Genomic DNA, 27,931 nt, shown 5'->3' on the forward strand with positions numbered 1-27,931 from the left:
GATTTGCCAATCCGTAAAGACAGCGGCTGTTTAGCCCCCTTAGCAAGGGCTTTGCACTAACCCAGCCCGGAACAACCGACTCCTTTGGACTTGTCTAGAGAGACCGTATGAACATCTTAGTATATACACTGTATCATCCCGACCCGACCTGGCCCCGGCCATGTACCTTGCATGGCGAGATCAGGAAGAAGGACCCAACCACCAGGGTCCCCGGTCGAACGAGAGGCCCACCGGGTCAGCATGGGGCTTCCAGGCCGGGAACACAGCCAGGCAAAGGTGAATCCTCACTGTGCACTTTCTTAGGGGTCTGTACACCATGCTCCGTGTCGGTGTCAGGGGGATCTGACAGCGATGTGTGTGTCGCTGATGATGGATTGCGTGTGGTTGGTGCCCTCTCTCAATCTCAGTTCCCGTTATTCAGGTTTGGACCCCGGTTCGATTCATCTTGACACCCTTCAGCTCAGCCTCACAAACATGAGACGGGGAACGGCACGGGCGCACAGACGCTATATCACGTCGTTTATGCATTGTCCTATTGTTTTCTTTTGTCAGGACCATGTTCTCCAGGAGGAGAGGGTACCTTTGTGTTGCAGTGAACAGAACAAGAGCGGAGAAGATATCTCAACATCAGGGGCTGCGTGGTAGGCCTGTAATATGGACACAGCAGAGTTAGGACCAGTGCGAAGGATTGACTGATGGGCAGATGGGCACAGGCCGGGTGCCTCCCGAAAAGCTTGTCGTGGGTGGGTTTTTCAGTGGAGGAGGACGCCCCAACGCAGCATCCAGTGCAACGCAGATCTTACGGAGTACGTACTGGGGAGCAGAATAGGTCCGGAGGTAGATACAAGTACAAGAAACGCAACGTGACATATGTGGCTTCGACAGTGCCATCAAACAAGAGAGATGTAGTAGGGGATAGTTGCTTGATTGGGCATCATTGTGTATTTTCTGACCATCAGGTCTAGAGAAAGATGGAAAGACGTGCGAGTGCTAATTGTACACGCTATGGCTTTGTTCGCTGTGTGTAAAAAAACCAATCGACTGAAAAGTGCAATCGACGTTCAAATGGTAAACAAGAATATTCCTAGCCATTTTTTTGGTTGTAGATGATTGACCAGTGCTCAATCCATCATCAAGGTATCACAATCGCTGTCCCGGAGCGCGGCTCCCCCAAGAGTGGAAATGAAGAAAAGAGAATCGAGACTCTAGTACGAGTCGCCCGTGCTCGACCGCTTCGCGCTGTCGGCGTACGCGCTGTCGGGTAACCTCCGCCCGTGGGCGTCGCGCCTCGAGTCGTCGTCCCTCGTCACCGTGTACTCGGTGCTGCGCATGATGCCGCCCGCCGTCAGGACCTCCTCGTCCGAGTCGTGCGGCTCGGACCGGATCTCGACGCGGCCCTTGACCCGGTCGCCCCGGATGTCCTTGAGCCCGATGCCCTCGTGCTTGGAGCTGTGGCTCAGGATGATGCCCGCGCCGCCGCCGCTGGTGCCGTTGGTGCCGCCGCCGGGCGCCCCGCCCATGGTGCGCCGGCGGTTCGTGCCGTTGGGCGTCCACTCGACGTCGTAGTTGTTCTGCTGGTAGCCGTTGGTGATGCCCAGCTTGCTGAAGATGCGCGGGGTCCAGCCGCGCACGAGCGGCCACAGGGCCGGCCCGGAGGCCGTGATGATGGCCAGGTTGACCTCGATGGCCGAGACGCAGAAGCCGAGCGAGTAGTTGGCGTCCGGATACGTTTTCGGGTCGGCAGCCTGCTGGAGATGCTGCCACAGGTAGTAGAGGCGGACGACGCTGATCGCCGTGACACTGTATTGGTGGGGTGGCGGACCCTGGTCAGCTAAGAAACCTTTTTAATCATATTTGACTTGCGTTCCCACGAGCCCACCCTAGCCAATGATCGTCGTGGTCACATTGGTGCTGAGCTAGATCGGAATCTGGCCCGAAAATGGGGTTCGATGGGATGGAGAAAACAAAGGGAAACTTACACAAGACCCAGAGCGAAAACAAACAAGAGAGCAATCTTGGTCCTCTTTGCAATCTTGAGGTCCAGGAAAATATAAAAGGGCAGCGCCAGCGCGATGAGGTCGGTCAAAATCGTGAGGCAGGCCGTCGAGACGCCAAACTCGGTCTGCTTGATGCAGGTACCCGGCTCGTACAGCTTCCAGTTGTGGTTGATCGGGTTGCACTGGAAAATGACGACGAGGAAGACGGCGACCATGAGGGCGGCGTTGAAGACGGCCGTGATCCAGACGACGGTGCGGACGCCGGGCTTGGTGCCTCCCAGGCGCAGCAGGAAGATGAGAATCGACTGCTTGACAATGGCGAGAATCGGGTTGTAGATGGCGCCCACGGCGTACGTCCAGATCAGGCCGGGCTCCAGCGCGCGGAGCATCTCCGCCGGCGAGGCGTACTTGGGCGTTTCCCAGTAATGGATGCCGATATACAGCTTCTTCATGCACATGATGGAGCCCACGCACATGGCGATGGACAAGACCATCGAAATCACGATGCACGTATCATCTACAGAGGGGAAATTTCCCCCAAAGTCAGCACACGAAGAACAACCCGGATTCGTTGCAACTCACCCCAGCCGTAATTCTTGATCTTGATGCGGGTGTACACGCGGAGGATCGTGACAATCAGAGCCAGCGCCGGACACACGACCTCAATGGCGATTCCCAGGTTCTGCAGCCAGTCGTGAGGGTCCGGGTTCGGCGCGGGCAGCGCTGCCGGCGGCGGCGGGCTACCGTCCGACATCGTGTGTTGTTCGCAGCGTGGTCAGGGCTCTCGATCTGACAAGAGAGAGCGGCAGCAGTCCACCGCGTGCAAGAGAGCGATGATCTTTGCCTGGAACGAGTGTGCCTGGAGGAGGAGGAATGCAGCGAAGCAGCAGGGGGATGGGGGGCCCTCGTCCCATATATGGAGAAAGATCTGACAAGATCAACACTCGAGAAGGCGAGATGTGAAAGAGTCGACTTGCAAGGGGACTGGTACTCGGTGTTCAAGGCCTGCAGGCCTCGAAGGATGCAGGGGCAAGAAATCACCTTGTTTCTTTGGTAGGAAAAACCTGCCCAAGCAGCGCACTAGATCGGTGTACGGCCTGCGAGCTGAGAAGGTCAAGACCAGCAGATCCAGGTCGGGCCAGGGTAGCATCGTCCTGCGAAACAAGCCGCACTGTGGTGTCATGCTAGTCTGGCGGCGCCCTAGTGCTACCAGGTGTTCGTCTCATCCACATCATCAGCTTTTTTCACAGACTTGACTAGGTACTCCGTAGCTAGTACTCTCGAGGCGTCGCAACGGCGCCGCGGGAAGGAGAACAGACTGCCGCTGTTCAGCACAGCCTGTGCCCGAACTTCATGCCCCAGAAAGGTCACAGGTGTGGGCGGCCAAGAGGACCGAGCGCACGCAGTAGCGAGGGCCAGAGTTCATGGATCTGCGGTGCCAGTTCCTATCTCAGGCGACACACAGGCCACACTGTACATGTAGCAAATGGCGTGCAGATGTCCATCGAGACAGTGCACCAAAAACAGAGCCAGCCCAAACCCCGGCCAGGCCTTTCTCGACCGGGGACCCCTCCTCTCCAGGCACCCAGTTTTTCTCGCACCGTCCACTGCGGGAGGGAAGCGTTTGGCTGGCCGGGGCCGTGCGGAAACTACCCTTTGGGTCAAACGTCAAGCTCGTCCAGGCGCCCCGTCTCTCACAATTGGTGAGGGAAAGAGGCCGGTGGCACCTGGATGAGCGACATAGCGCCGGCGGGTCACGCCAGACGCAGGCTAGGGTGCGGCGTAGACAAGCCATGGCTGACGGGCTCGAGGCGGACTATTCCTCGAGCTTCACACTAAGAAACTAGAACGAAACCAAAGTTAGCCACACTCACCAGGTCCAGCACGACGCCTTTCCTTTGCTGGTGTCTAGGTACGCCTTGGACGGATGCCGCTACAGCACCCGGCAGCTCATTCTACTGCACGAGGCCCTCTTGGTCTCGTTTTGCCCCTTTTCCCTAGCTGCTCGGCGCGAATATCGCCTCGATTGGGTGGGTAGGAACAACAGCCGCATTGCTTTTTCTTCGTAGCAAGGCCATTGATGTGCCTAACAGGTCCGGCAATCTGCTTCACGCGATCGCCCTCCAAGTCGTCCATCATTCATGCCGCCATCTTCCCTTTCTTTGCTTTTTGAATCTGGCCTTTCCCCTCAGCCACAACTTTCTCATCGGCTCGAATACCAAGACCTGATTTCTGACAAGATATGGCTTCCAGAACATCCTGCCGGATGGGCGCGTGGCGAGTTGTATGAGTCGATCCAAAATCAGACAAGCTTGGGCGAGAGTGCGATGTTACCTATCCACTGGACTGGGGGAGCAACTCCGCTCTCCCTTGCGTTGATTGCAGGATTCTGCCACGGTCTTGCTCCTTATTCTGTTGTCCGGCAACGAGATGTTCGAGCGGGTTCCCTTTTGTCACAATAGCTTCTTTTGCATGACCCTTCTCATCTCGTCTGGCCCCAGTGCCAGTAACGAGACCGTAGCTCATGCGAGATGCTCTGGAGAGCCCTCGTCAAACCTCCTTCGAAAATGACCCCAACAGGGCCCCAGAGGTTCTGAACATCCTGCCCGTGTGTGGCCCAAGGCCCTCTGTAGATGTTTCACTTGAGCTGTTTTCTGCTGGAGATGTCTCACTTGCCCCACTTGGAGAAGTATAAGTCGGAGGGTGTTCGCCTCTCACGCCCACCAGCCTCTTGTTCCTTAATCACGGAACCTGCGCGTCGCGGACTACTACTAATCACCAGAGTCGTTGACCGTTGTTCGATGAAATAGGCACGGGGCCATGGATCAGACGAAGAAAACCCTTCATCTGCCGTCAATCTACTTGCGTCGAAGAACGAAGAGGGGCTGTCATGAAGTGGACCAGTTTGGCGTAGATTAGAAGGACGGTCTCGCAGTCTAGCCTCCAAATCCCTGGTGCGATCACAGGTCGTGGTGGGCGACAGAGGACCCCGATCAAAAGTGGCTCGCTGCGGGCCGCGCTGTGCTAAAACTGGCTTGTAGCGTCGAACCCGGCGAAGACTCGAGGACTCCATTGTGGCTGGCCTAGTTGGGGTTGCACTGGAAAATTTGGAAGAGCGTGCCCATTGTCGCCGAATGTCACCGAAGGTGTGTAGCAATGTCGTCCGGTTCGATAGAGAGAAAATTCTAGGGCCGTATTAGAGTCGTAGCGTAGTCGTTGGGACGATAACGCCTTCGTTCGCTATGGAGATATCTACGACCTGGCGCCAGGTCGCTGTCCCAATATCGGCAAGGCGGGTGGGGTGGCTTGGCCCAGCGTTGACACTCCGTACATGGTACGAATATCAGGTTGAGAGCCGATGTTATCAGTATGAGAAGAAGACTTCTGCTGATATTGAAGCCAGGGGTTTCGACAAATTTCGGCAAGGCAAAATGACCCCAGAAGTCCCAGCAAGTCTGGCAAGGATTGCTGGCTCTTGGAGTTGAGTGCCCCAACTTCACTGTGTCTGTCACGCTGGAGGACACCCGCAAGAACCGGAGGACGGCATCGATAAGGGTAGCTACCGGCTCGGGGAAATGCCGCTTCACACCCTCTCCCAGCCACTCCGAGATGCCGGCCCGACAATGTGGTGGGTGGCTGGAAGGTTGTTCAGCTTGGCAGGCGAGTCGAGCCGGCTGTCAAAAGCGCCGACTATTGTATGCACGACCTGCAGAGGCGCGGGGACTGGGCCGGTCCAGGTGCGAATGGACTGTACGCCAGATCTTTTTCTTTTTCTTTTTTCTTTCCTTAGTTCTTCTCCGGCTTCTAGTCGAGGTGTGTAGGTGTGCAAGGTCTGCAAGAGGCTTGCAGGAAATGCTTGCCATGCCACGTTGTGAGGGCCCCTCTCTCAAGTAGCGGGGTGCTGTTGCATCGTGCCCGAGACTATCGTGGCCTGCGTGCATGGCCCTCTCCCTAGCATGTGGTAATGAGACATGTCAGACCAGGCACCATGCATAGGTATCTCCGTACGATGTACGGAGTACGCAGCCATCATGATCCGTTCGGGTGCTGCAACCATCTTCACCTCGTGGCTGGCCATCCGGTCTTCCGGGTCCCCTGTCACTCGGACTAGTGCGGTGTCCGGACGTGCTTAGGAAACCCACTCATTCTGTTTCTGGGTAGCCAGGTTTGGCAAATCCCCGGCAAGCCCTTGCATGTCGAGAGATTCCTGCTGGTAGAGGAAGGAAAAAATCCGGCGTCACTCTGGAAGTGGACTAGGGTCATCATCGTCGTCAGTTATGCGAGCATGCATGGAAAGAACACGAGATGTTGCTGATTTGGCAAGGGGCCAAGCCCATAAGGCAATAGACATGCAGCTTGCGTGTCAGTCGTTTCTAGAATGCTTCTGTCCGTGCCGCATCCGTGATCCCCCGCCAAGCTTTGACCTGACGTTTTGTCCCACAGGCTGCTAAGAGTAAAAGAGGTAATTCGATCGTCGATTGATGATCTACGCACGCACAGGAACGAGCAGGAGCTGTCCTTTCAGCTTCTCGAGAACGGGATAGGGCACTTATGACAGGCATGGACATGCCTGACAGATGACAGACCACCAGGGTAGGTAAGCAGGGCAGCCCATCGGATGATGACGAGGCCATTTTTGGACAAACCCGTTTCTGGCTTTTTGACAGGGTGGTCTTGGCGGAGATGTCCCTCAATCTGGCTGTTGGTAATTTCATTTGGTGCCCATTTCGAGCCGTGACAATTTCTCCAGTGCTGTTGGCAATTAGCATGGCAGCGCACTGGAACCTCCAAAATAAGTCCCCCGCAACGGGAACGTTGGAGAAGGGTCGCTGCTAAAATTCCCGCCCAACGAAACCAAAAGAAAAATAAAAGAAAATTAAAAACGGCCCTACAACGGCTGTCACTTGTCATTGGCATTCTTCAAGACCAGACGTTGATGTTGGTCGGGACACTCACAAAAGAAACGCCTGAGACATATTTCTCCAACCCTGTGAAGTGTCCGGAGCAATTGACGCAAGGAGAAGTTCGCCGTCTCTGTCTATCATGCGGAGAACGAACGTTGCTGCCCCTGGCGATATGTCTCCAACTCATCTGTTGTTGCCCTCTTTCTCGGTAGCATGTTGCCGATGACCCCGGCGAAGAGACATGGGCAAGTGGCAGCCTCCCTTGCAGGCGGTGCAGTCAATAGTTTCAATAGCAGTGCTGCACTAGAGATCCAGGAACGAGCCAAGCTCCTCACATATCACATTTGACGCCGGACTCTTCGCCACGGCCCAGAACCGTGGAAGACGCTTGCGCAGTCCAGAAGACGGGTCTGCGGAATCCGGGATTGCAGAGAGTCGGGGTGAACTGCAGCGCTTCCCCGAGTCGGCCACAGTCGCACGCAAAAGCTGTCACTCGGTAGGTAGTCAGCGATTGCTAAGTGCACTCGGGTGCTCCGTTACTCCCATTAGGCGGCCTTTTGCAGTCTAAGATCGCGATGGATCTTTGTAGAGGAGGCGGATTCTCAGCCTAGCCAGGTCTCGTCGTCGCTATCCCGGCGAGCGAGGTGAGCCAGCCTACCAGAGGCGTTGTGCGAGCACCCCGGTCGACCTGTGATGCCCACTCGAGCCCACCGGCGGCCCCGCTTGCAAAGGTATCCATAGCGGTCCCCAAGTCCCTAATCGATCATGCTAATGGCGCATATTGCTTTGTTTGGGGGCACCCATCTCGCATATTCTTGCACCGTCGATGCAAGATACAGCCGGCATGAAGAGAGAAGCAGCCTAACGAGGACCATGATGGGTCGCTGTCCCCTCTTTCCCATGAGGCGATGAGCGAGAATTCTCTCATCAGCTTCGCCAGACATCGACAGACCGGATCTAGAGGCTTGTCGGTGCGTGGCGACCACGTGGGAAAGTGGGTGTGCTGCTGCTTCTCGTGGTCTCCATCCAAGGTCGTAGTCTGGAGAAAGGCCTCCTGGGCGGTCCCCGGTAAGATCACCATGTCGTTGGGGGTCCCTTGGTGCACTCGCGAACCACATATAAGTAGACTCTCGCCAGTCGTCACCTCTGCTTCCCGGTCGTCTCTCTTCCCAGACCGCAGCAGCAGGATCTCGTTCGAGGGTTGTCTGAAAAATTCCTCGCGGCCCCCAAGGCAATAACTTCCTCTGCCGTCTCGCTCTTTGACCCTTGTGGTTCACCTTCCTTTCCCCCCCTCCCCTTCCAATCCTTGGAGCCCCCGCGCCGGATCTGCCGCCATGTCTCCCAGATCGCTGCTGGCCACCGCGGCTATTGCCGCCACTGCTGTGCTGCCGCACTTGGCATACAGCCAGACCATCCAGGACAAAGGTCAAACAGTCCGTAAGTAACCTGCTGCTGCAGATCTGCAATTGAAACATTGGAATCGGGGCAAAGGACGCGAACGAGTGGTGGTGAGGCGTGCCGTTGATGAAGAAGCTTGGAGAGCAAATTAGCAAAGGAAGGAAGGGCCGATGCGCCGCCAGCCATTGGGTGCAGATTGGAAAGAGCCGGCTGGCTAGCTGCAGCTGTCGTGCCTTCCCAATTGAAGCATCCCTCCTTTTTCTCCAAGCTTCGAATTCTTGATGCCGGGCTCCGATTCTCCGCAGGCGTGTTTTGCGCAGTCGCCGGTGTTTTGCCCCCCCGCACCGTCAGCCTCAATCTCATGGCTCAATCTCATGGCGCAGACAAGCTCTGTTCTTGTCTGCGCGTGTGTCCGTTCAATCGCTGACCATGGTTCTGCATCGCAACAGCCGCCACCAACGCAACCGTTGCCCCGGCCGTTCAAGCGGTCGATCCAGCCTCGACTGACCTGGAGGCCGACTACTTCAACTTCGAGGCTGCTCAGCTGACGCCCGATGTCATCAGCAACCTGACCAACCTCGACCTGACCAACATCACTCTCTTTGATTTTGCCAACTCGACTGTTGCCGCTCGCTCGCTCGGCGCCCGCTCCGGCTGGTGCAAGCAGCTGCCCGGCGACTTTTTCTGGCCCGGCGATTGGATCTGGGGTCTGCTGGATCTCTTGACCGGCGGTGCCCTGATCGAGGGTACGCCCTCTGCTGCCGTCTGCTACCAGGACTGGCCGCAGTATGATGCCGCCAAGTGTCAGCAGGTCACTGCTAAGTGGACCACCGCGCCGTACCAGTAAGTCCAAGAGCTTTTCTTTGGCAAAACCACATGCACTTCCAGACGTCGTCCGGTTTTTCTATCTGCCCAAAAATGACCCCAGGAGTGATCGACAAGGGGCCTTCTTGAGCCTCCAAACTCGAGTGGTTTGGTACTGTTCGCTCAGCTTGCATGTGTGTGGACTTTGGTCCACACACATCGCCAGTCCTGTCCTAGTCTTCCTCAGCCTAACCCCCTTCCTCCGTCTGTGCGCTGCTTTATATGCACCTGCCAACTCCACAGCCCATGACTTGGCGTCTCTCGTCTGTTTGGCACCGACTGACCGTGTTATTCTGCACACAGATCCAGCGAGCCTACTGGCCTTGACTGGCCCCTGTATGAGGGTGTCAGCTGCCTGCCTCCCAGTCTCACTCGGGAGGGTGCCAAGTGCACCCAGGGTGCCTACCCTTCGTATGTGCTCAAGGTTACCAACGTTGCTCAGATCCAGCTGGCTCTGAACTTCGCCCGTAACCTGAACCTGCGTCTTATTGTCAAGAACAAGGGCCACGACTTCAACGGCAAGTCTTCGGGCGCCGGTTCTCTGTCCATCTGGACCAACTCCCTCAACGACATCCGCTACCTGCCCAGCTACAAGAGCAAGTTCTACACCGGCCCTGCCCTCAAGATCGGCTCGGGTGTCGCCGCCCAGGATGTCTTTAGCTTTGCCGACTCCAAGGGCCTCGACGTTGTTGGCGGCATTGCCCGCACTGTCGGACTCGGTGGTGGTTACATCGCCGGTGGTGGTCACTCTCCTCTCATGGGTGTCTACGGCATGGCTGCCGACCAGGTGCTCGCCATGGAGGTCGTCCTGCCCGACGGACGCTACGTTTCTGCCGACAGCGAGCGCAACTCGGACCTGTTCTGGGCTCTCCGTGGTGGCGGTGGTAGCACCTTTGGTGTTGTCACTTCGCTCGTGATCCGTGCCTACCCCAAGAAGCCCGTCACCATCCTGACGTACAGCTTTGGATCCTCGGCCACTATCAGCAAGGATCTCTTCTGGAAGGGCGTCCGGGCTGTCTTCGACACCTTCCCCCAGATTGCCGATGCCGGTCACTACCGCTACTATACCCTGATGTGCCAGGCCGAGTGCAGCTTCTCCATGGGCCCCCACTGGGCGAACAACGCCAAGACGGCCGATGTCAAGGCCATCAACGACGCTCTGTTTGCCAACCTGACGGCGATGGGCATCAATATCACCAATGCAGCTTACAAGGAGTACGACGGCGCCAGAGCCGCCTTTGAGGGTACCTTCCCTGCTTCCACTGAGGTGGTCGGCAGCTGGAACTATCACACTGGTTCCCGCCTGTTCCCCCGCTCCAACTGGGAGGATCAGACCAAGGCCACCGCCCAATTTGCCGCCATCCAGAAGGCTGTCGAGGATGCCGGCATGGTCATTGGCTACAACTTCAGGCCCGCCGTCAACAGCGGCGTCGACCAGAACAATGCCGTCACCCCTGCCTGGCGCAACACCCTTGCCCACGTCATGCTGGGTGCCCTCTGGGGCCCCAACGCCACCCCGCAGGATATTGCCGATGCTAGCAAGACCCTCACCGCCCGCCTCCAGACCTGGCGTGACGTCTCGCCCGGCGCCGGTGCCTACATGAACGAGGCCGACGCCAACGAGCCTGACTTCCAACAGAGCTTCTACGGCTCCAACTACCAGCGCCTCTACGCCCTCAAGCAGCAGTACGACCCCTGGGGGCTGTTCTACGCCCCGACTGCCGTCGGCTCCGAGGACTGGTACGTCTCAGACCAGATCGACTTCTACCCCACGCAGAACGGTCGTCTGTGCAAGAAATAGTTTGGAGTGTTCTTTTGCGGAGGTGCGTAAGAGAAAAAGTTGGGCGGTTATCTGTTTACATGCATCAAACACGGTCGATTTAGCGTTATAGAGTCCATTGTAATTGCTCATTTTTGTGATAACCAGCTCTCACACGAGCCTCACATTCTCCTTGGTGCGTTATATCTTCATACCCATATATGTGCGTGTGTGCCTGGTAGCGGTCTTGGGCCCCATGTCCTCGATCCTTACCTGGACACACACCAGCTTAGCCTTGTCACATCACTCATCGTCCAGTCCACATATATTCATACAACTGTCTCATGTAGATGTATTCCGCGACAAACTTGAACGAGTTTGTAATCTCATTCTACTGCCCCCATATTGTCACAACATAGTTACGGCCCCCTCAAAGCCCTGCATGTATTACTTAGTTCTTGTCCACCGACATAAAACCCTAAATACCCAAATTTACTTTCTTGAGGGCACAACATGCAATTTCACAAGTGACATGTTCCGCGTGTACAACGTCCTTTGCCCCAAAACATCCGCTGTGGACTGTGGTATATATGAGTGCGCGATATATGCACCTCCAAATAGCGTACGTCAATGAATAACGGGATCTATATAGGGGTGTCCTCTTCGAGATAGGTCGCGGCTCAATGAATCCGCGACAGATATTAACCATACCGGAAACCTGGGGGGAACTCAGCCGCAAAGGACCCCTGGCCGCGCAGACCTTTTTGGACGACCCAGGTGCCTGGAAGCCAATACACCGGCTGTCACCGTAAGAAAAGAAAGGGAGATGCAGGGGGTAAGGAGGTTCTCCAGAGCTGCTGGCGGCTAATGACGGAGAAGGGACAGGTTCGCTGGTTGGCTTAGCTACTGACAGTAATTCCCGCTGTAGTAGGCGATGGATGAGATTGTGCTCTTAAGTGTCACAAATGTGAACAAGAAACGTGGAAAAGCCATTCGCAAAACAAAATATGTAACTTTTTCAAGCCAGTATGCTGCTAGGCGACGGTCCAAGCCGAGGACATCAGTGCTATGATCGTTCGATGACGACATAGCAGCCAATAGATCGGCAACGCCGTCTGCTGGCAAAAAGGAATAACGAGACCAATCCAGGACGAGGTCCCGATCAGGGATGCGGCTCTTTGCTTCCCCCGCCCAATAGTTCGACTCTGTAGCTTGGGCAGGCCTTTGATTCGACCCAGCTGAGTTGTCAGACGCGGGATCCGGGAAAGCTAATACTTGTCCTGCTCCCTCAGCAACCCTGAATTGATGTCAATTGATCGTCATCTTAACTGTACGCTATCCCGCCAGCTGCCTAGCCCCAGACCCTGAAACCACATGTGTCGGGTCAAACGCCGCAGGATCGGCAGTAGCTCCAGGGCTGGCCAACGTCAGGTTTGGATCACTCGCCAAGCACACACGGAGGTTTTGCTCCTGGACAGTGACAGAGACTTTGACACCGAAAGACCAAAGAAATGCACTGTTTGAATGTAGAAATAAGGAGGCAAATGACCATCAAAAACTTCTGTCAGAGGAAGATCCGATACGAAATAGTGGTACTGTAGGTAGGTTATTAGACCTGCAATCACAGCTACATCTCACTTCACACACGACACCCATTCAAGCCCATCGTGCTTTGCGACTTCCGAGCAAATATGGAAGACAGATCACAAGAATCACGATCGGCCATTTCAAACATCGAAGCTGCCAAGACCAGCACCGTCACGAAATCGAACCCTGTCTGCGACGGGGGGGATGACGAGGCCCAGTCACCACACAACACAGTCGGCATCCACTCCAACATCTCCGGACACATCGTCAGAACACTCAACGACACCTCCCAGAACACCGTCCCAGACCCGGCCAGCGACCCGAATTCGGCTAGGCTCTACCTCCCCACCGCTCGATATTCCGTCCGCATACCACTTCTCTGCGTCGGCGCGGCCGGCTGGGGGAGCACGTCCCGGGAGAACACTGATGAGGAGAAGGCCGAGCTCGACTCCCTCCGCCCGGCGCTGGCCGCGGTGCAGAAAGCCACCGGCGGCCTCTGCTTCATCGACGCACACCCCGGACGAAGCGAGGACATCGCGGGCAAGCTCATCGCGAGCCTACCCTCTCGTGAAAGCTTCGTCATCCAGGCCCGCTTCAGTCCCAACGGCGGCGGTGGCGGCGGCGAGGACACGGCCGAAAATACCCCGCGCGACGACCGGCGCGGCGCGTCCACAGACCCCGTCCTGAGCCTCAAAGACAGCCTCGCGCGCCTCGGCGGCCTCGAGTACGTCGACATCTACCTGCTCCAGATCCAAAAAGAAGTCGGCGACGCAGCAGTAGCGACGGACAAAGCCATAAAGCAGATGGCAGAGTGCGTCGAGCAAGGGCTCGCGCGCGTCGTCGGCATAGCCGGGCCCGCGGACTGCCTCGGCGCCGACGCCGTGCGCCACCTCGACAACGAGCTGGCCAAGTACAACATCCCGCTCGCGGCGGCCGTGCCCGAGTGGAACCCCGCGCGGCCCGATGCCGTGGCCGGCGACCTCGTCGCCGCGTGCCGCGAGGTCGGCGCCGTGCTGCAGGCCGGGACCATGGTCAGCGGCGGGCCGCGCGTCGCCCTCACGGGCGGGGACGTCCGGTCCGTGAGCGGGCTGCTCGGCAAGGCGGCTGAGGTCGCGGGCAGGCGCGCCGACGGCGAGGGCAAGGGCGCGAGGAGCGCCATGGCGACCGCGCTCAACTACGTGCTCTGCAAGGGCGCGGTGCCGACGCTGGAATTCGCGGACGAGGCAGGGGCGAGGGATCTCATCCGGGCGCTGGGGTGGAAATTGGATGATGAGGAGGTGCGGGAGATTGACGAGGTGTATGCGTGAAGTACTGGCGTTTGGGTATGATGCTTTGAGAGAATTTCTACGACTGATGTCCCCTTGACGTGATGGATGAGCTTATGGCTTATGTCTATTTCTCACTTCCCTTTCCTCTTATTCGTTAGTCAGAAAGAGATATACTTTCCTGCTGACCCTCAAATTCTGCAATGTTTTGATATGCGATATGCTCTTATTAAACTAGTCTCTAGGTTCCAATACCCAAGCGTCCTCCCCTGAATCCAAGTGGTCGAGGCATACGAGGCAATGTCGACCATACCTCTCGATAGAGAGCAGCCAGACAAGTCTTTAATGCGCATGACGTGGCGGGTATCTGCCCCATGGAACACCGCTACTCCGTCCTCTTCCTCTCCCTCGGTAGGACCCGCCTCCCGGGCTGTAGGCTTCAGAGTACGCTTTCTCATTAGGCGGCTCGTTGCTCTGCTCAAAATAAAGTCTACCGAGATCGACATGCCCGAACTTATCAGTGGGGCGGAGCTCGTCGGGAACAACCGCGTACAACTCTGCCTCGCTCACGTCGACCCTATAGCCGTCGTATATGCCGGGACGGGTGTCAAATGCTTCAAAGTCGGCCACTGACAGAGAACCGTGGAATAGCGTCGTTGTATCATCAGCAAAGTCATGCACCGAGACATCCTCCAGACTTGCAGGCCCGGCGCCTTCCAGCTTGTCGATCGACAGGCCCATCTTGTGACATCGCTGTTCTAGATCCTGTTCGTAGTAAGGGTTAGGGCTTGCCCGGGCCTCGACGAGGAGACCGTGGTACGGTTTAAAGTCAAGAGAGTCCCAAGCGGATTGGTAGTCGGCTACAAGAAGGGCTCGTGCCACAGCAGGCTTCATCGACGGCTTGCGGCGCGCAAGCTCCAGATACGTTTCTGGCTTGGCCCTCTGAGGCCACCAGATCTGGAAGGGGAGATCGTGGTCGTCTGTCTGTTCAGTAACTCGCGACAAGTCATTGGTCATGATGAAGCGAGCGGTAATAGCGGACTCGTAGCGGCGACTCAGATGCACCGGTTGCAAAGACCACCATTTTGCGAAAAGGGGGTTGTGATAGATACCACGGATGACGCAGCGCTCCTCCATGAGTCCGACCGGCACCGGGCGCCTAAGCCGATTGTATCTGTCGACATCGCCGTGATATGCTGCCAGTAAGATGAGAACGTCTTTGTCGCCTGGAGGTAAGTCGAATGGGAGCGGCTGCCACAATAGCTCCAGCATTTGGCTGTTATCTGGCATGGTTTGACGAGACCCAGACTCGACGGCGACTTCTTCCACCGATGAAAATTCATCAATATGCCAATCCTCCGTGATATTGAAATAACGGGGCGCGAGCTCATCGACACTGGACTCTGATGGATGGAATAGGCCGACCTCCCAGTCTCCATGATGGTAACTCGGCCCATCGAACTTGCGCCGTAGCTCCAGCATCGACCGAATGGCAGTGTCACCATTAAGTCCATATTCGGAACGGGTTGGATTATCCAGCGCCACAGAACGAGTGTAATCGTTCATGACCTGCCATCTCACCGGCTCACTGACGATCGAGTTGTAGATCTCTTCGCTGCCTTTGCAGTTCCTTACTCGCATGGCATCGCGAGCCTCCTCAGCGACACCCAGGTCTGGCAACAGGTCCAATTCTTGATAAAGCTCAATGTAGCCAGCTACCGCGCACGCCCGGCCGACCTGGTATCGCATTTGGGGGTACATCATCGCCACAGAGCGGTAGGTTTCCTCCGAGGCGGTCTCGGGGTACCAGATGCAATAGGGGACATGGGCAGGATCTTGAATGAGGGGAATCTCATTGGACATGATGGCGCGAGCGTTGAGAGCGCGAGCGTACTCTGGGCATTGTCCCACGCCTCGGAGATCCTCTGCAAAACCCGGGTGGTGACGGATGCCGCGCAGTACTGCGATCCGGCCAACCTCCGGTAGATGTTTGCTTTGAGAGGGTGATGGTGCTTTCTCGCCATGTATGGCTCCCAAGCAATCCGCTTTGCTGTACTCTACCAGTCCGGCCCCCCTGATAGTCAGTGAGCCTGGGTCGAAAGGGTCCCAACAGGCTGGATCCCATGAGACCACATCATCCCAAGCCGCGCCTCCTCTCGCGGACTCCATGTTGAGTTGGGCAGGCGGCATGCCGGTCAAGTGCGCGGTCGAAAAGGCATCTTATTGTGCTAGCGGAATAGGAGACCCATCAGGCATATCGAGGCCTATGCTCGTCCTGTCATGCGATGTGCCTTAAGTGAAAGCGGATGGAACAAAACGAATCCTTATGTGCAGTTCTGGACAAAAGACTTGCAAGTTCAATCCCTCCAGTCGCGCTTCTCCCGTCAGCGATTCTCCCGTCAGCGACTCTAGGGCTGATGCTGAACCCCTGCTGGCTGTCAGCGGGTATACACCGGCGTATGACTGTTCGCCGAGCAGGGCAAGCTCCACTCGGAGAGACATGGACAAGGAGATCGACCCAGCAATAGCATCACAGGGTTCCGAAGTCGAATTCCTTTTATACTATCATAGATATCTAGCAAAGTCGCCATATACCCTCGTTCCAAAATTTATGCATCGGGCCTTGCTGAGGTTGGAGTCTTTCAAAGTGGGCGAGAATCAAGCGCCGAAAAGAAGTTATCCCAAACACCAGAATCCTGATTGATGTCATCCTGAACTGCAAACTGCCAAAACTCGTCAAAAGACGGCTCCATCAAAACATCAGAGGCCGGGAAGTCAAAATCTGGCTGAACGATCTGCATGCGGATGTCGGCCGACTCCTCATTTGCGCTATCCGGCTGTTGAGGGTGGTGATCAATCTGACTCGAGGCTCCCAGATCAATGTTGTGCTTTCGAAGCATTCCTTGAAGAGCATTTAGCGATTGGCTGATCAGTGAAGAGACATCCCTGGCCTCTTCTAGCAATGAGAGAGCTGCCTTGACTTCCGCCTTCCTCTCCTCCTCTCCCGGCAGACCCCTGTTGAAGCACAAGTCCATGACCAAGACTACAAGTCCTAGATGTGTGAAATGGACGGCCATAGCCATCCGGGCGGATGCAAAAGCTGGGGATGCATAGCCAAACTTCGAATCATCGTAGGCACGGACAACAGCACGAGCCGACTCTAGACATGCTTGCCTCGAGTATGCATAGCGGGGATCGGACGAGTGCCGGAGGAGAAACTTTTGATGGAGTCTGCAGCGTCTGCTATGGGCAGCTGTGATGATGCAGTACCGCATGCCCGGGATTCTTGGGTAGGCAGTCTCAATGGCTCTGCTCTTCTCGCGGCTGTCACCGTCCTGACGGAGATAGAACGGCAAACCTGAGAAGAAGTCCAGGAATCTCTTGTCGAGATCTATGACATGATCGTACGGGAGTTGAACGAGCTCGGAGATGCCTAGGGGCAAGGTATCGGTGACTTGACGACAAAGCTGAGCGAGCTGGACCCTTGTGAGATACCAGGTCATGCTTGTGAGACGAGATCCATCAGCTGGGTGGTTCTCACCGTCCATCAGAATGCTATCATCGTCGCAGTCCTTGGGGAGGCCGGTTTGAATGTGATTTGGGTGTAGGAGATACATGCCTTCCTGGGGTCCAGAAAGGGTCGACTGGAGCCTGGTCGAAAGAAAGTTAGCATGGCTCGATATGACATGTAAGCGGCGTTTCATATATACCAGTCTGTTGATACTATATGCCAGAAAACTCTTCTCTTGACCTCCTGGTCGATGGTGTCGCGAGGACTGGCTCCGCGCCTCATACGAGGACCCGTTCCGGCGGCGTCGACCCGGTGCAGGCCGATATCCACAGCTACAGAGACCGCCGCAGATCGTAGGTGGCGTCCTTTGGCGGTGAAGCCATCGAGGTGGTAGGTTACATAAGATAATATTATGTAAGCCTGGATAGTCTCGACTCCTTCCGAAGCCGTTGCTTTGACATGATCCAACACCTCCAGAGCAGCCTTGCTCCAAATAATCGCCAGACGTACTGCATCGCTACCGGATGTCACAACTTCAGAGTTCTCGGTCGGTAGGTAGAAATATGCACTCAGAGCAAAAATAGACAGAAACAAGGCACCATGGCCGGGCTGCACGGGGGCTTGCCGGCCTAGGCCGGTGTAGACAGTCTTCATGAGGACCCGAAGCGTTGGGACGTGTAATATTCGGCATACATCGTCGATATTGTCTTCGTAGTTTGCAAGAAGCAGAACAGCCGCGCTATAATCTGGGAGGGTAGCAGTAACGGAGTGTAGTATGGTCGGCTCGTGAGAATAACTGGCTTGGAGAATGTCTCGAGTGCAATTGACAGCAAAACTGGTGGGTCTCGAAACGATCGTAGACTGAGTTCGTCAGTGAACATGGCTTATGGAAGTGGATGGTATGCCTTCTGACCAGAGAATCTTGCTTCGAGCCCACTTCTTGAAGTCTCTGTAATTCAACGTCAGGCTCTTGACAAGGCTCCAAGTGGACGGTTCCGGAATAGGGTGTCAGCATATGCAGTCTCGTAGGACCACCAACATCATGGTGAGGGCTCCTCGACTGAAGAAGCGACTCCAACTTTTCGATGCGTTCCAAAAGCTCGGCATGACCGGGGCCTGAACCTGGTGGCTCGGGCTGATTGTTCTGAGGCGGAACCAGAAAAGTGCAAGTGATGCCTCGCGCAGCACAGTTTGAGCAGGGTTGAACTCTATTGCATCGGAGCTTCTTTGACCGGCACGACTGGCATGACACCGGATCCGGGCGTGCCCTGTGTCTTTGCATTGTTTTCATTTGCGGTAGTGGCCCGCGGCGGTGCGGCGGTGCATGGATGAACAGAACAGCAGAGAGAGCCGGGACGGCCGTGGATGCCCGTAAGCTTGCCTCCGCGGCGGTCCGATTAGTGTTTGTCAGCACCACGAAAGCCGGAAAGGCGGGTGCATAAGCCCTTTACCTACATTATGACCTAAACTCGATTGGGACTTACATGAAAACGGACGTCCGTGGACTTGAAGGAAGTGATGCAACAGCCCTTGAGATATTTTGTAGAGATAAATACGAGCTCTGCAAAAGGAATGGCCCGATATATGAAAATGTCTTAGCATATGTCAGAAGTCCAGTACCATTCCACAATCATCACAAAGGGGTCACTCAAATTGCTCAATATGCCCAAAGAAGCCATAGTTCAACCGTCCATCGAGGCGGTCGAGATCATCGACAGTCCCATCCCTGTGCCAACAGACAAGCAGGTGGTCATCAAAGTCGTGGTTTCGGGCTCCAATCCAAAAGACTGGAAGATCCCGCTATGGTATGAACCACCACAATGATGACCAAGCTTAATATCGGACAGTATGCGAGATCGGCGGACATGCGGCTAACGTCACAACCCAGGAAGGACTTGCCCCATAATCCCGGCGACGACATTGCCGGCACCGTTTACTCCGTCGGCAAAGGCGTATACGAATTCAAGCCTGGCGATCGCGTCGCAGCGCTCCACGAGACCGGCGCGCCAAACGGCAGCTACGCCGAGTACGCCGTTGCGCCGGACTGGACCACGTTCCGCCTGCCCGAGCACGTATCCTTCGAAGAAGCGGCCACCGTGCCCGTGGCAGCGCTCACCTCTGCTCTGGCCCTCTTTGGCGACATGAAGCTCCCCGCACAGTGGGACCAGAGAGCGCCCATCGCGAGCGCCGCCGGCGATCCCGACATGCCGAAGCAGCCTCTTCTAATCTACGGCGCCACATCGGCCGTCGGCGCTTTTGCCGCTAAGCTTGCACGGCTGTCTGGGCTCAGCCCCATCATCGGTGTTGCCGGGCGAGGCGGTAGATATGCATAGACGCTGGTCGACCATGTCGTCGAGTACCGCGGCAGGTCGGAGGACGAGCTTGTCGCAGCAGTCCAGCAGGTGCTTGGGCAGGAGGGGCTCGGCACCCACCTCAGCCATATATTTGACGCCATCAGTTCCGATGGGTCGTTCGAGGTGGTTGCTCGTTTGGTCGATCCCAACGGAGGCATCGTCAACGGAGTGCTCCCTCCACTTTTGTTTGCCAGGGATGGCAAGAACTTCAAGTTCCCCGAGGGCGTTACATTCATCAACACCGCGGTACCATTCGTCCACTGGCACCACCAGGACTTTGGGTATGTGTGGTCGCGTTTCCTGGGGAGGCTGCTGGCGGAAGGCCGACTGAAAGGGCACCCTTACGAGGTCATCCCCGGAGGTCTCCATGGTGTCGTTGCTGGACTTCAGAACCTCAAGAATGGGAAGAACAGCGCATGCAAGTATATATTCAGGATGGAGGAGACCAAGAACTTCCTTGGTATGGTGGGGATCGACGGGCAGCCTTCAGGTGTTGGTGCTGATCTGGCAGATCGCAAGAACACACATCCATTGAGGAACTTTCCATTCCTTCCGGAGGACTAAAGTGCTCATGGCTTCAAAGCACGAGGCGGATTTGGAATGGGAATGTCTTCTCCAAGCCACGTATAGGGAGCAGCAAGTAGCCATTTCGGAAAGAGAAGCTCGTCTACTATTCTGTCGAGCACCTTGCTCCACAACCATGTACCACCACAGATCACAGATACAACGGACTGTAGCTCAGAAACAACCGCTGATCGCCTGAGGGATTTTCGATCGCGCCGATTTGTGGTCACGGCTGCTTCCTTTGGCAAAGGACGCAGATAGAGAGCACCATCAAGTCATTGCAGCATGGCCTTTGCCTCGTGTGGCATGCGGTGTGTGTGCATACCATGTCTTTAAAAGATCGAGATGTATGAACTCTTCAATGCCCGGGATTTGATGAGGCATATTGCCATGAAAAATCGTCTGCTGTTTCACAGAGGTCGGCGCTACCTTACTCTCGCATGCCAGTTTTCGCCGAGAAGACATGTGGTGCCACGTTGTGAACAGCAGTCGAGTAGTCTACGAGACAAGGTGCCACAACCAGGGTTGCTTTTCAGCTGTACTGCAACACAGAATGCAGTTCGCCATCCGTGCCACCTCGCCACGTAATACGCAAGGGCCAGGTCGGGGACCAGTCCAATATTAAATAAAGGGTGTTTTTGAGTAATATTCTTGTGCTGGTGCGCGGGAAGTAAGGGGTAAGACGAAGAGTCGCCACGCCAGCTTGGCCAAGGAATTAACCTTGAAATTAGTCCACGAAACTCTCGACCGTCGACACGCTACGAGCCGTCCGGTGCCACTCTTGCGTTTCTAGATCTTTTCTCCCGCTGAGGTTGCCGGCCGCAACTGACTCGCAACCGTCTGGGACGCCTCCTTAGGCGCAGCGTTGAGTGCAGTAATATTTGCACATGTAGAGCACTAATTAGCGGTAGCGTGTGTTCCCCGCGGGGTCGATCAACCGTTGGTCTAGATGGGCAGTGTGGCCTCGAGATATCGTCCATGGCTTTGCCATCCTCGCCGCCCTTGGCATAGTCACACCCACCACACGCTTGAGTTTTCGCCTTGCCTCGATTTCAAGACCGAGCTGTGTTGATTCAGCATCGGGTATGCACATTTCAATATAAAACATTCAACTAGCTCCCGGTGTAACTCGTAGCCACCAGGTGATGACATAGGAATCGGCCGCTCCCTTGACTCGCACTTTGGGGCTTCCACCGGAACTTTCCTATCCAAAACCTTTTCCTTTTTTAAATGTATTACTTCGAGATATTATCGTCTTGGGTAATCCCATTTCCGCTGTAGACGTCTCTGTGATGTTCAAATTCGGGCTGTGAACGCGGCCCACAGAGATTAATGATGCTTCTCAACTCAGGCATCGTCGTTGACAATGCAGAAGCAGTAAGAAAAGAGACCTTCCAAGTTACGGTCCTTTCAATGGAAGTCCTTTCAATGGAAGCGAACGACACCGAATTATTCGATATGACCGAAGAGGAGGAATCCCGGATGCTGCGCAAGCTCGACCTGCACATTTTCCCAGTCGTCATGGCACTGTACATTCTGTCATTCCTCGACAGGGTTAATATAGGTATGACTTCAGTCTTCACTCACTCACTTAAACAGCAATCAGACACCAAACTGACACTCTTCCCCTCCTCTCCAGGCAACGCCCGGCTGTACCGCATGGAAGCCGACCTCGGCCTCAAGGGCAACGACTTCCAGCTCTGCGTCAGCATGCTCTTCATCACCTACGTCGCCTTCGAGGTCCCCGCGACGCTGACCCTCAAGATCATCCAGCCCAGGCGGCTGATCCCGCTCCTGGCCGTGTCCTGGGGCACCGTCGCGCTGTGCACGGGCTTCGTGCAGACCAAGGCCCAGCTCGTCGCGCTGCGGCTGCTGCTGGGCGCCTGCGAGGCCGGCTTCTTCCCCTCGGTGTGCCTGTACCTGACCTTCTTCTACCGCCGGCGCGAGCTCGCCCGGCGCACCTTCTACCTCTTCGCCGCGTCGGCCATCGCCGGCTCGTGCGGCGGGCTCGTGGCCTTCGGCGTGGGCCACATGGACGGCGTGGCCGGGCTGGGCGCCTGGCGCTGGCTCATGATCATCGAGGGCATCCCCACCGTGCTCATCGGCGCCGCGTCGTACTTTGTCCTCGCCAACGACCCCTGCAGCGCGCCCTACCTGACCGAGCGGGAGAAGGCCCTGGTCGCCGTGCGGCGCAAGCTCGACGGCGGCGACGTCTTTAGCGGCATGGAAGACGATGTCAGCAGCAGCAGCAGCAGCAACAGCAGCAACAGCGACCTGCACCACGGCCGCATCGACTGGCAGCAGTGCCGCGAGGCCTGGCGCGACTGGAAGGTGTGGACGCTGGCCCTCGGCGAGCTCGGCGTGCTCGTCATGCTCTACAGCTACAGCGTCTTCCTGCCGACCATCATCAACGCGCTCGGCTACGGCGGCATCCACACGCAGCTGCTCACGATCCCGTGCTACGCGCTCGGCGCGCTGGCGTACCTGGCCGTGGCCACCGCGTCGGACCGGACGGGCCGCCGCGGCGCGTTCGTCGTGGGCGGGTGCCTGGCGGCGTGCGCGGGGTACGCGGTGCTGCTGGGCACGGGGCGCGGCGGTGCGGCGCCGGCGGCGCGGTACGCGGGCTGCGTGGTCGTCGCGGCGGGTCTGTATGTCGCCACGGGCCTGCCGGTGGCGTGGATCGCGAACAACCTGCCGAGCCACTACAAGCGGGCGGCGGGCCAGGGCACGCTCCTGGCGCTGGGCAACTGCGCCGGCGTGTTTGCGCCCTTCATCTACCGCACGCAGGACAAGCCGGGGTACGTCCTGGGCCACAGCGTGACGCTGGGGTTCGTCTTCTGCTCCGGATGCCTGTTCGGCGTCACGGCCGTCCTGCTGCGGCGGGAGAACAGGAAGCGGGAGAGCGGGGAGCGGGACCATGTGCTCGAGGGGAAGACGGCGGAGGAGATCTTGAGGCTCGGGGACAAGCATCCCGAGTACAGATACATATATTGATGGGAGGAGGTCAGCTGTCCGCATTAGCAAAGGTATTCATGTAACCCGGGTATCCAGACTCTTCGATGGCCGGCTGGATCCGGTTCTTCATCGTCATCATAAGAGCCTCGGTGGCCTGAATAGACCAACAATGAATATATCACTTGTTCCCTTTCTCGTGAGCATCTCAGTCACCCCCACGTTCCGGAAATACGGCTCCCAAGATCCACATCCCAGACGGGATCTCAGTGGACCAATGGATTCTGTCTAGTGAGACCGTCTGGGCCTCTCACAGCAGGGCTGACTCGGCCGCCAAGGGGACCGGAGCACGCTGCTGCGGCTTTTTCCCAGCTACGTAATGCCATGCCGCAAACACCCCTGACAAGACTTTGCCCAGGTGAAATTTCAATCTGGCAGCGGGGTCTAGCGTTGGTCTCTTCTCAGCGTGTATGCCCCGCCATCCGGGCGCCGGCTCTGACGCGGGTTTGTTTGCAAATCTCGTAGAGGAGAGGACAACGACGATCTTGAAAATCTCGAAGGCACGCTTTTTCTCTCACCTTCACTCGTTAGCCATCCACAAGTAGACTGTACCCCGGCCCTGGAACACGAAGGACAAGAGCAACACTTTGAGAAATAGAGAGAAATCCAGAGTCTGAATCACTTTCAAGATGGGATCCGCAGCGCCCCTCGACGCCGGCGCCCTGCCGGCGCTGGCCACCGACCCCAAGTTCATCTTCTTCACCGACTTTGACGGCACCATCACGCTGCAGGACAGCAACGACTACATGACGGACAACCTGGGCTACGGCCCGGAGAAGCGCAAGCAGGGCAACAAGGACGTGCTCTTCGGCAAGCGCGACTTCCGCTCCAGCTTCCGGGAGATGCTCGACAGCGTGCCCACGCCGTTCGACGAGTGCGTGCGCACGCTGCTGGCCAACGTCAAGCTCGACCCGGGCTTCAAGCAGTTCTTCGAGTGGTCGCGCGCCGCCAACGTGCCCGTCGTCGTGCTGAGCGGCGGCATGCAGCCCATCATCCGCGCCCTGCTGGCGCACCTCGTCGGCCACGACTGCGTCGACCACATCCAGATCGTCAGCAACGACGTCGCGCCCCGGCCGGGAAGCAAGGGCATCAACGAGCCCAACGGCTGGCACATCGTCTTCCACGACGACAGCGGCTTCGGCCACGACAAGTCCATCGAGATCCGGAAGTACTCCCAGCTGCCCAAGGAGCGGCGCCCCACGCTCTTCTACGCCGGCGACGGCGTCTCGGACCTGTCTGCGGCTCGCGAGACCGACCTCATGTTTGCCAAAGAGGGCCGTGGTACGTTGCGACCTCATCGAACTGACTTGCGTATATATATAGTCGCTTTGCTAACATGCCACTCCTCCAAGACCTGGTCACCTACTGCAAGAATGAGAAGATCCCCTACGAGGAGTTCTCCGACTTCACCAGCATCCTGGCGACGGTCAAGGCCATTGTGGAGGGCAAGACGACTATCGAGGAGGCTGCCAAGCGTGCCCAGCAATGAAAGTGCTTCGGGTCTGCACACCTTGGCTGTTTTTTTAGATTTTGATCTCTCTAGACTTTCTCATATAGACTTAGAGACGTGACTTCCTTTTGGGTACGCTTCCATTTTTATACCATGGTAGTAAAGCTATTGCGTGCTTTCTGTGACTCGGATAATCTATCTCTCGGATTTTTTTAAACTCGGGTCCCAGGACTTTTGCAGACTCGCATCATCCTGGGGGGATGTGAATGAATAATCTTTATGACAAGGGAATAACCACGGCACTATGTAGCTTGGTGATTAAAGTCCCTGGGAAGATTGACTTAAGGCCACCCCCTCGCAGCCATCGGTAGCAGCATGTCAAGAGAATGGAAAGGGGATACTCAGCTGTGAGGCCGTTCCGGGGAAGGTGCTCGAGGCGTGTCCGCAGAGGTCAGTACAAGAGAAGACGGTCATGGTGAAGTTACCAGTTGCCCTCAAGTATAAAAAGTTGACAGGGATGCAGTGCAGTTTCGAGTCCTTCCGCAGGGTGATACCACCGGAACAGCCGAATTTCCTACAATATACCTCGTCGAAGTCAGCCCTGCGATGCGATTGTATATAGTTGTCACGTTGAGGCCAACGCATTGGGCCACACGGCGAGACAATCAAAATCCTAGTGGAATTAGGGCGTAAGACTTGGGAATGAAGAAGTCGTATCATGAGTGACGATGATGAAGAGGAGACGTCAGAAGTAAATCTGCCACACATCTTCATACTCTGAACTGGACTTCTCAATTTGCTTGTTTCATTCTTTCAGACTGGAGCCCATGACATATACCATTGTCAAAAGCCTGTTAACTCCACAGCTGACCATATCTGTATAGAATCGTCATGACATTTCGAAAAAGATCGCTTACTTGCCCGAACTCCCAACATCCAAATCAACCCAACATCCTTTCTCCTCTTTAGCCGCTTTCCCCCCTCCGAGCACTTCAGAAGCCTTGCTATTACTCCCTCGCCCCTTTTCCTCTTTCTCCTTCTCTCCCACCTCCCCACCTTACTCGTCCCTCTTCTCCGGCTCCGGCAACATGAACCAGCACAGTATCATGACGGCAAACAGCGCGACGGCGATGGGGTGCAGCACCCACGTGCCGACCGCCTGCGCGAGCATGCCCGTCGTGAAGGGCGCCGCGGCGCCGCCGGAGCTGCCAAACGCCGCGATGACGCCGAGCCCGCTCATCTTCTCGCGGCGGCTCATGCTGCGGATGAAGATGGCCGTGGCGCAGGGGTACACGGGCCCCAGCAGCAGGCCGACGACGGCGACGGCCACGGCGTCGCCGACGACGTTGGGCACCCACCACACCAGCAGCTCCAAGACGGCGGCGCCCAGCGTAACGCCGTAGACGAAGCGCTTCTCGCCGACGCGCTGGGCGGGCGTCGTCAGCGCCAGCCGGCCGATGGCGATGCCCGCCCAGAAGCCGGCCGTCACGTAGCCGACCGAGGACGGGGCGCCGCCGCGGAAGGTGATGAGGAAGGAGATGACCCAGCCCGAGATGCTGACCTCGGCGCCCTGGTAGGCGAAGATGAAGAGCGAGCCCAGGAAGACGAGGCGCGAGGTGAAGGCCGAGAGCATGTTGAAGAGCTGCGAGGTCGCCGGCGGCGGAGGCGCGGGGGCGTTGCGTTGTCTGATGCTGCTGGTGCTGCTGCTACCACCAGACGACGCCGCCGCCGCCCCGTCGAGGAGCTGCGGCGGCGGGGCGACCTCCTTCTCGTGGCTCCAGAACGCCCAGCCCGCGAGGAAGAAGTTGAGCACGGTGAGCCCCAGCGTGATGAGGTAGTACCGGCTCCAGGGGACTCGCGCCTGCGTGACGAGCGCCGTGGCGATGAGCGGGCCGACGGTGCCGCCCAGGCCGTAGGAGCCGTGGACGAAGCCGAGCATGGTGGTGCCGTTGGTCAGGCCGCCGGCGAAGGTGTTGGAGTTGGCGATGGAGATGGACATGCCGAAGCCGAGCAAGAAGAAGGCGACGACGACGGCCGGAAAGGGGGCCGCGGCGGAGAGCACGACGTAGCCGCTGGCGATGATGACCTGGGACAGGGCCAGGACCTTGCCGCTGCCGAGGCGGGCCTTGAGGGCGTCGAGGAAGACGGCGGCGAAGATGAAGCCGAAGGCGTTGCCGACGAAGATGAGCGAGACTATGCCGTAGCCGATGTTGTAGTATCTATAATAGGCGTTGGACTTAATATGAGGAATAGGAAGAATGGAGTATGGTAGAAGCAAAACTCACTTCTCCATGTAGGGGATCAAGGCGCCAGCAGCACTATCGTTCATGCCATTGACAAATATCATCAGGCACGCCGCCAGGAGCCTGTACCTGTTCATGTGCGGATCCCACATGCTCTGCACGGGCTCGGAGACGTCCATCTCGATCGGCGTGCCCGGGCAGCTCATCTCGAGATCGATCTCGGCGCTGGGCGTGGTCGGTCCGGAGTTGTTTCCCACGGAACCGGAGTGGGTGGCGGGCCTGGTGATGCGGTCCAGGTCGATGGACATGCCTCGCTGGGGATTGTCTGCGTGGCAGATCCTGGAGTGAGCCTTTGCGGGCGCCGTGGGGACCTTTATCAATGTGTCTGGTCCAGAAGACTCGACGGTCACAAGGGAACGGAGCAGAGCAGACTCCATGTTGGAGGTGCGGCGGAGCGGCGGCGTATAATAACAACTAATAAGCCCGGTAGTAATCCAAGTGGGAATAGAAGAAGCGAGATTCTAAATGGAACTCGGAGTCGAGAGGTCTAGGGTGTCCAGAGCCAGGATGTGGTCTCTTGAAATACTCTAACGAACAATACCGCCGAGAATTACCCGTGCTGAGAAGCAGAGTGCATGACCAAAAGCAGATTTCAAAGCAGCCAGACAAGAACCCACGATGCACACAGATTGGCTAGAAGTGGAGATTCCGCTATGGCAAGGATAGAGAGGGAGGAGAGGAACAGAGGAACAGCCTCGACAGTGGATGGCGGGCACCGGCACTCCACCGAGCTGGCATCTCATGCATCGAGTGCCGTGCACCATTAGCTAATGGTTGAGTCACATTGGATACCTTTGAGAGCCTAATCTGCGCGCGTGGCAGTGGTTCGCGGGAGAGGACTTCATGATCTGTGTGGTTGTGGGCGGGATTACCCGTTTCGGCCATTCCGCAATCTTGGGGCTTGCATCTCTCAGCAAAAGCATATGTGTCTCCCGCCATCGGCCCCCGACTATCGGATCGTCA

At 56.9% G+C, this 27,931-nt stretch overlaps 9 protein-coding genes across 9 annotated transcripts; 4 read left to right on the forward strand and 5 right to left on the reverse strand.

Annotated features, from left to right (window-relative positions):
• Nucleotides 1-1,205: 1,205 nt before the first annotated feature.
• On the reverse strand, nucleotides 1,206-2,751 carry E0L32_000437 (uncharacterized protein; the record flags this gene model as incomplete). Its single annotated transcript, XM_031138780.1, has 3 exons — nucleotides 1,206-1,800; nucleotides 1,980-2,514; nucleotides 2,580-2,751. The coding sequence occupies 3 exons, from the start codon at nucleotides 2,749-2,751 to the stop codon at nucleotides 1,206-1,208; spliced, it is 1,302 nt and encodes a 433-aa protein (XP_030995754.1).
• A 5,484-nt stretch (nucleotides 2,752-8,235) lies between these two features.
• On the forward strand, nucleotides 8,236-10,964 carry E0L32_000438 (uncharacterized protein; the record flags this gene model as incomplete). The annotated part of the gene is made up of 3 exons (XM_031138792.1): nucleotides 8,236-8,338; nucleotides 8,749-9,142; nucleotides 9,473-10,964. 3 exons carry the CDS (start codon nucleotides 8,236-8,238, stop codon nucleotides 10,962-10,964), a joined length of 1,989 nt encoding a protein of 662 aa, XP_030995755.1.
• Nucleotides 10,965-12,613: 1,649 nt separating this feature from the next.
• Nucleotides 12,614-13,816, forward strand: E0L32_000439 (uncharacterized protein; the record flags this gene model as incomplete). The annotated part of the gene is made up of 1 exon (XM_031138803.1): nucleotides 12,614-13,816. The coding sequence occupies one exon, from the start codon at nucleotides 12,614-12,616 to the stop codon at nucleotides 13,814-13,816; it is 1,203 nt and encodes a 400-aa protein (XP_030995756.1).
• A 300-nt stretch (nucleotides 13,817-14,116) lies between these two features.
• Nucleotides 14,117-15,964, reverse strand: E0L32_000440 (uncharacterized protein; the record flags this gene model as incomplete). Its single annotated transcript, XM_031138814.1, has 1 exon — nucleotides 14,117-15,964. One exon carries the CDS (start codon nucleotides 15,962-15,964, stop codon nucleotides 14,117-14,119), a length of 1,848 nt encoding a protein of 615 aa, XP_030995757.1.
• A 452-nt stretch (nucleotides 15,965-16,416) lies between these two features.
• On the reverse strand, nucleotides 16,417-17,939 carry E0L32_000441 (uncharacterized protein; the record flags this gene model as incomplete). Its single annotated transcript, XM_031138825.1, has 2 exons — nucleotides 16,417-17,425; nucleotides 17,485-17,939. The coding sequence occupies 2 exons, from the start codon at nucleotides 17,937-17,939 to the stop codon at nucleotides 16,417-16,419; spliced, it is 1,464 nt and encodes a 487-aa protein (XP_030995758.1).
• A 1,008-nt stretch (nucleotides 17,940-18,947) lies between these two features.
• Nucleotides 18,948-20,203, forward strand: E0L32_000442 (uncharacterized protein; the record flags this gene model as incomplete). The annotated part of the gene is made up of 3 exons (XM_031138836.1): nucleotides 18,948-19,090; nucleotides 19,174-19,604; nucleotides 19,677-20,203. The coding sequence occupies 3 exons, from the start codon at nucleotides 18,948-18,950 to the stop codon at nucleotides 20,201-20,203; spliced, it is 1,101 nt and encodes a 366-aa protein (XP_030995759.1).
• Nucleotides 20,204-21,805: 1,602 nt separating this feature from the next.
• E0L32_000443 (uncharacterized protein) lies at nucleotides 21,806-23,173 on the reverse strand (the record flags this gene model as incomplete). The annotated part of the gene is made up of 1 exon (XM_031138847.1): nucleotides 21,806-23,173. The coding sequence occupies one exon, from the start codon at nucleotides 23,171-23,173 to the stop codon at nucleotides 21,806-21,808; it is 1,368 nt and encodes a 455-aa protein (XP_030995760.1).
• A 671-nt stretch (nucleotides 23,174-23,844) lies between these two features.
• On the forward strand, nucleotides 23,845-24,704 carry E0L32_000444 (uncharacterized protein; the record flags this gene model as incomplete). Its single annotated transcript, XM_031138858.1, has 2 exons — nucleotides 23,845-24,496; nucleotides 24,568-24,704. 2 exons carry the CDS (start codon nucleotides 23,845-23,847, stop codon nucleotides 24,702-24,704), a joined length of 789 nt encoding a protein of 262 aa, XP_030995761.1.
• A 1,018-nt stretch (nucleotides 24,705-25,722) lies between these two features.
• E0L32_000445 (uncharacterized protein) lies at nucleotides 25,723-27,345 on the reverse strand (the record flags this gene model as incomplete). Its single annotated transcript, XM_031138869.1, has 3 exons — nucleotides 25,723-26,884; nucleotides 26,951-26,983; nucleotides 27,038-27,345. The coding sequence occupies 3 exons, from the start codon at nucleotides 27,343-27,345 to the stop codon at nucleotides 25,723-25,725; spliced, it is 1,503 nt and encodes a 500-aa protein (XP_030995762.1).
• Nucleotides 27,346-27,931: the final 586 nt, after the last annotated feature.

This window comes from Thyridium curvatum (genome assembly GCF_004353045.1).
Source record: "Thyridium curvatum strain D216 chromosome Unknown NODE_2_length_892811_cov_85.036431, whole genome shotgun sequence".
Classification (NCBI taxonomy): Eukaryota; Fungi; Ascomycota; class Sordariomycetes; order Thyridiales; family Thyridiaceae; genus Thyridium; species Thyridium curvatum.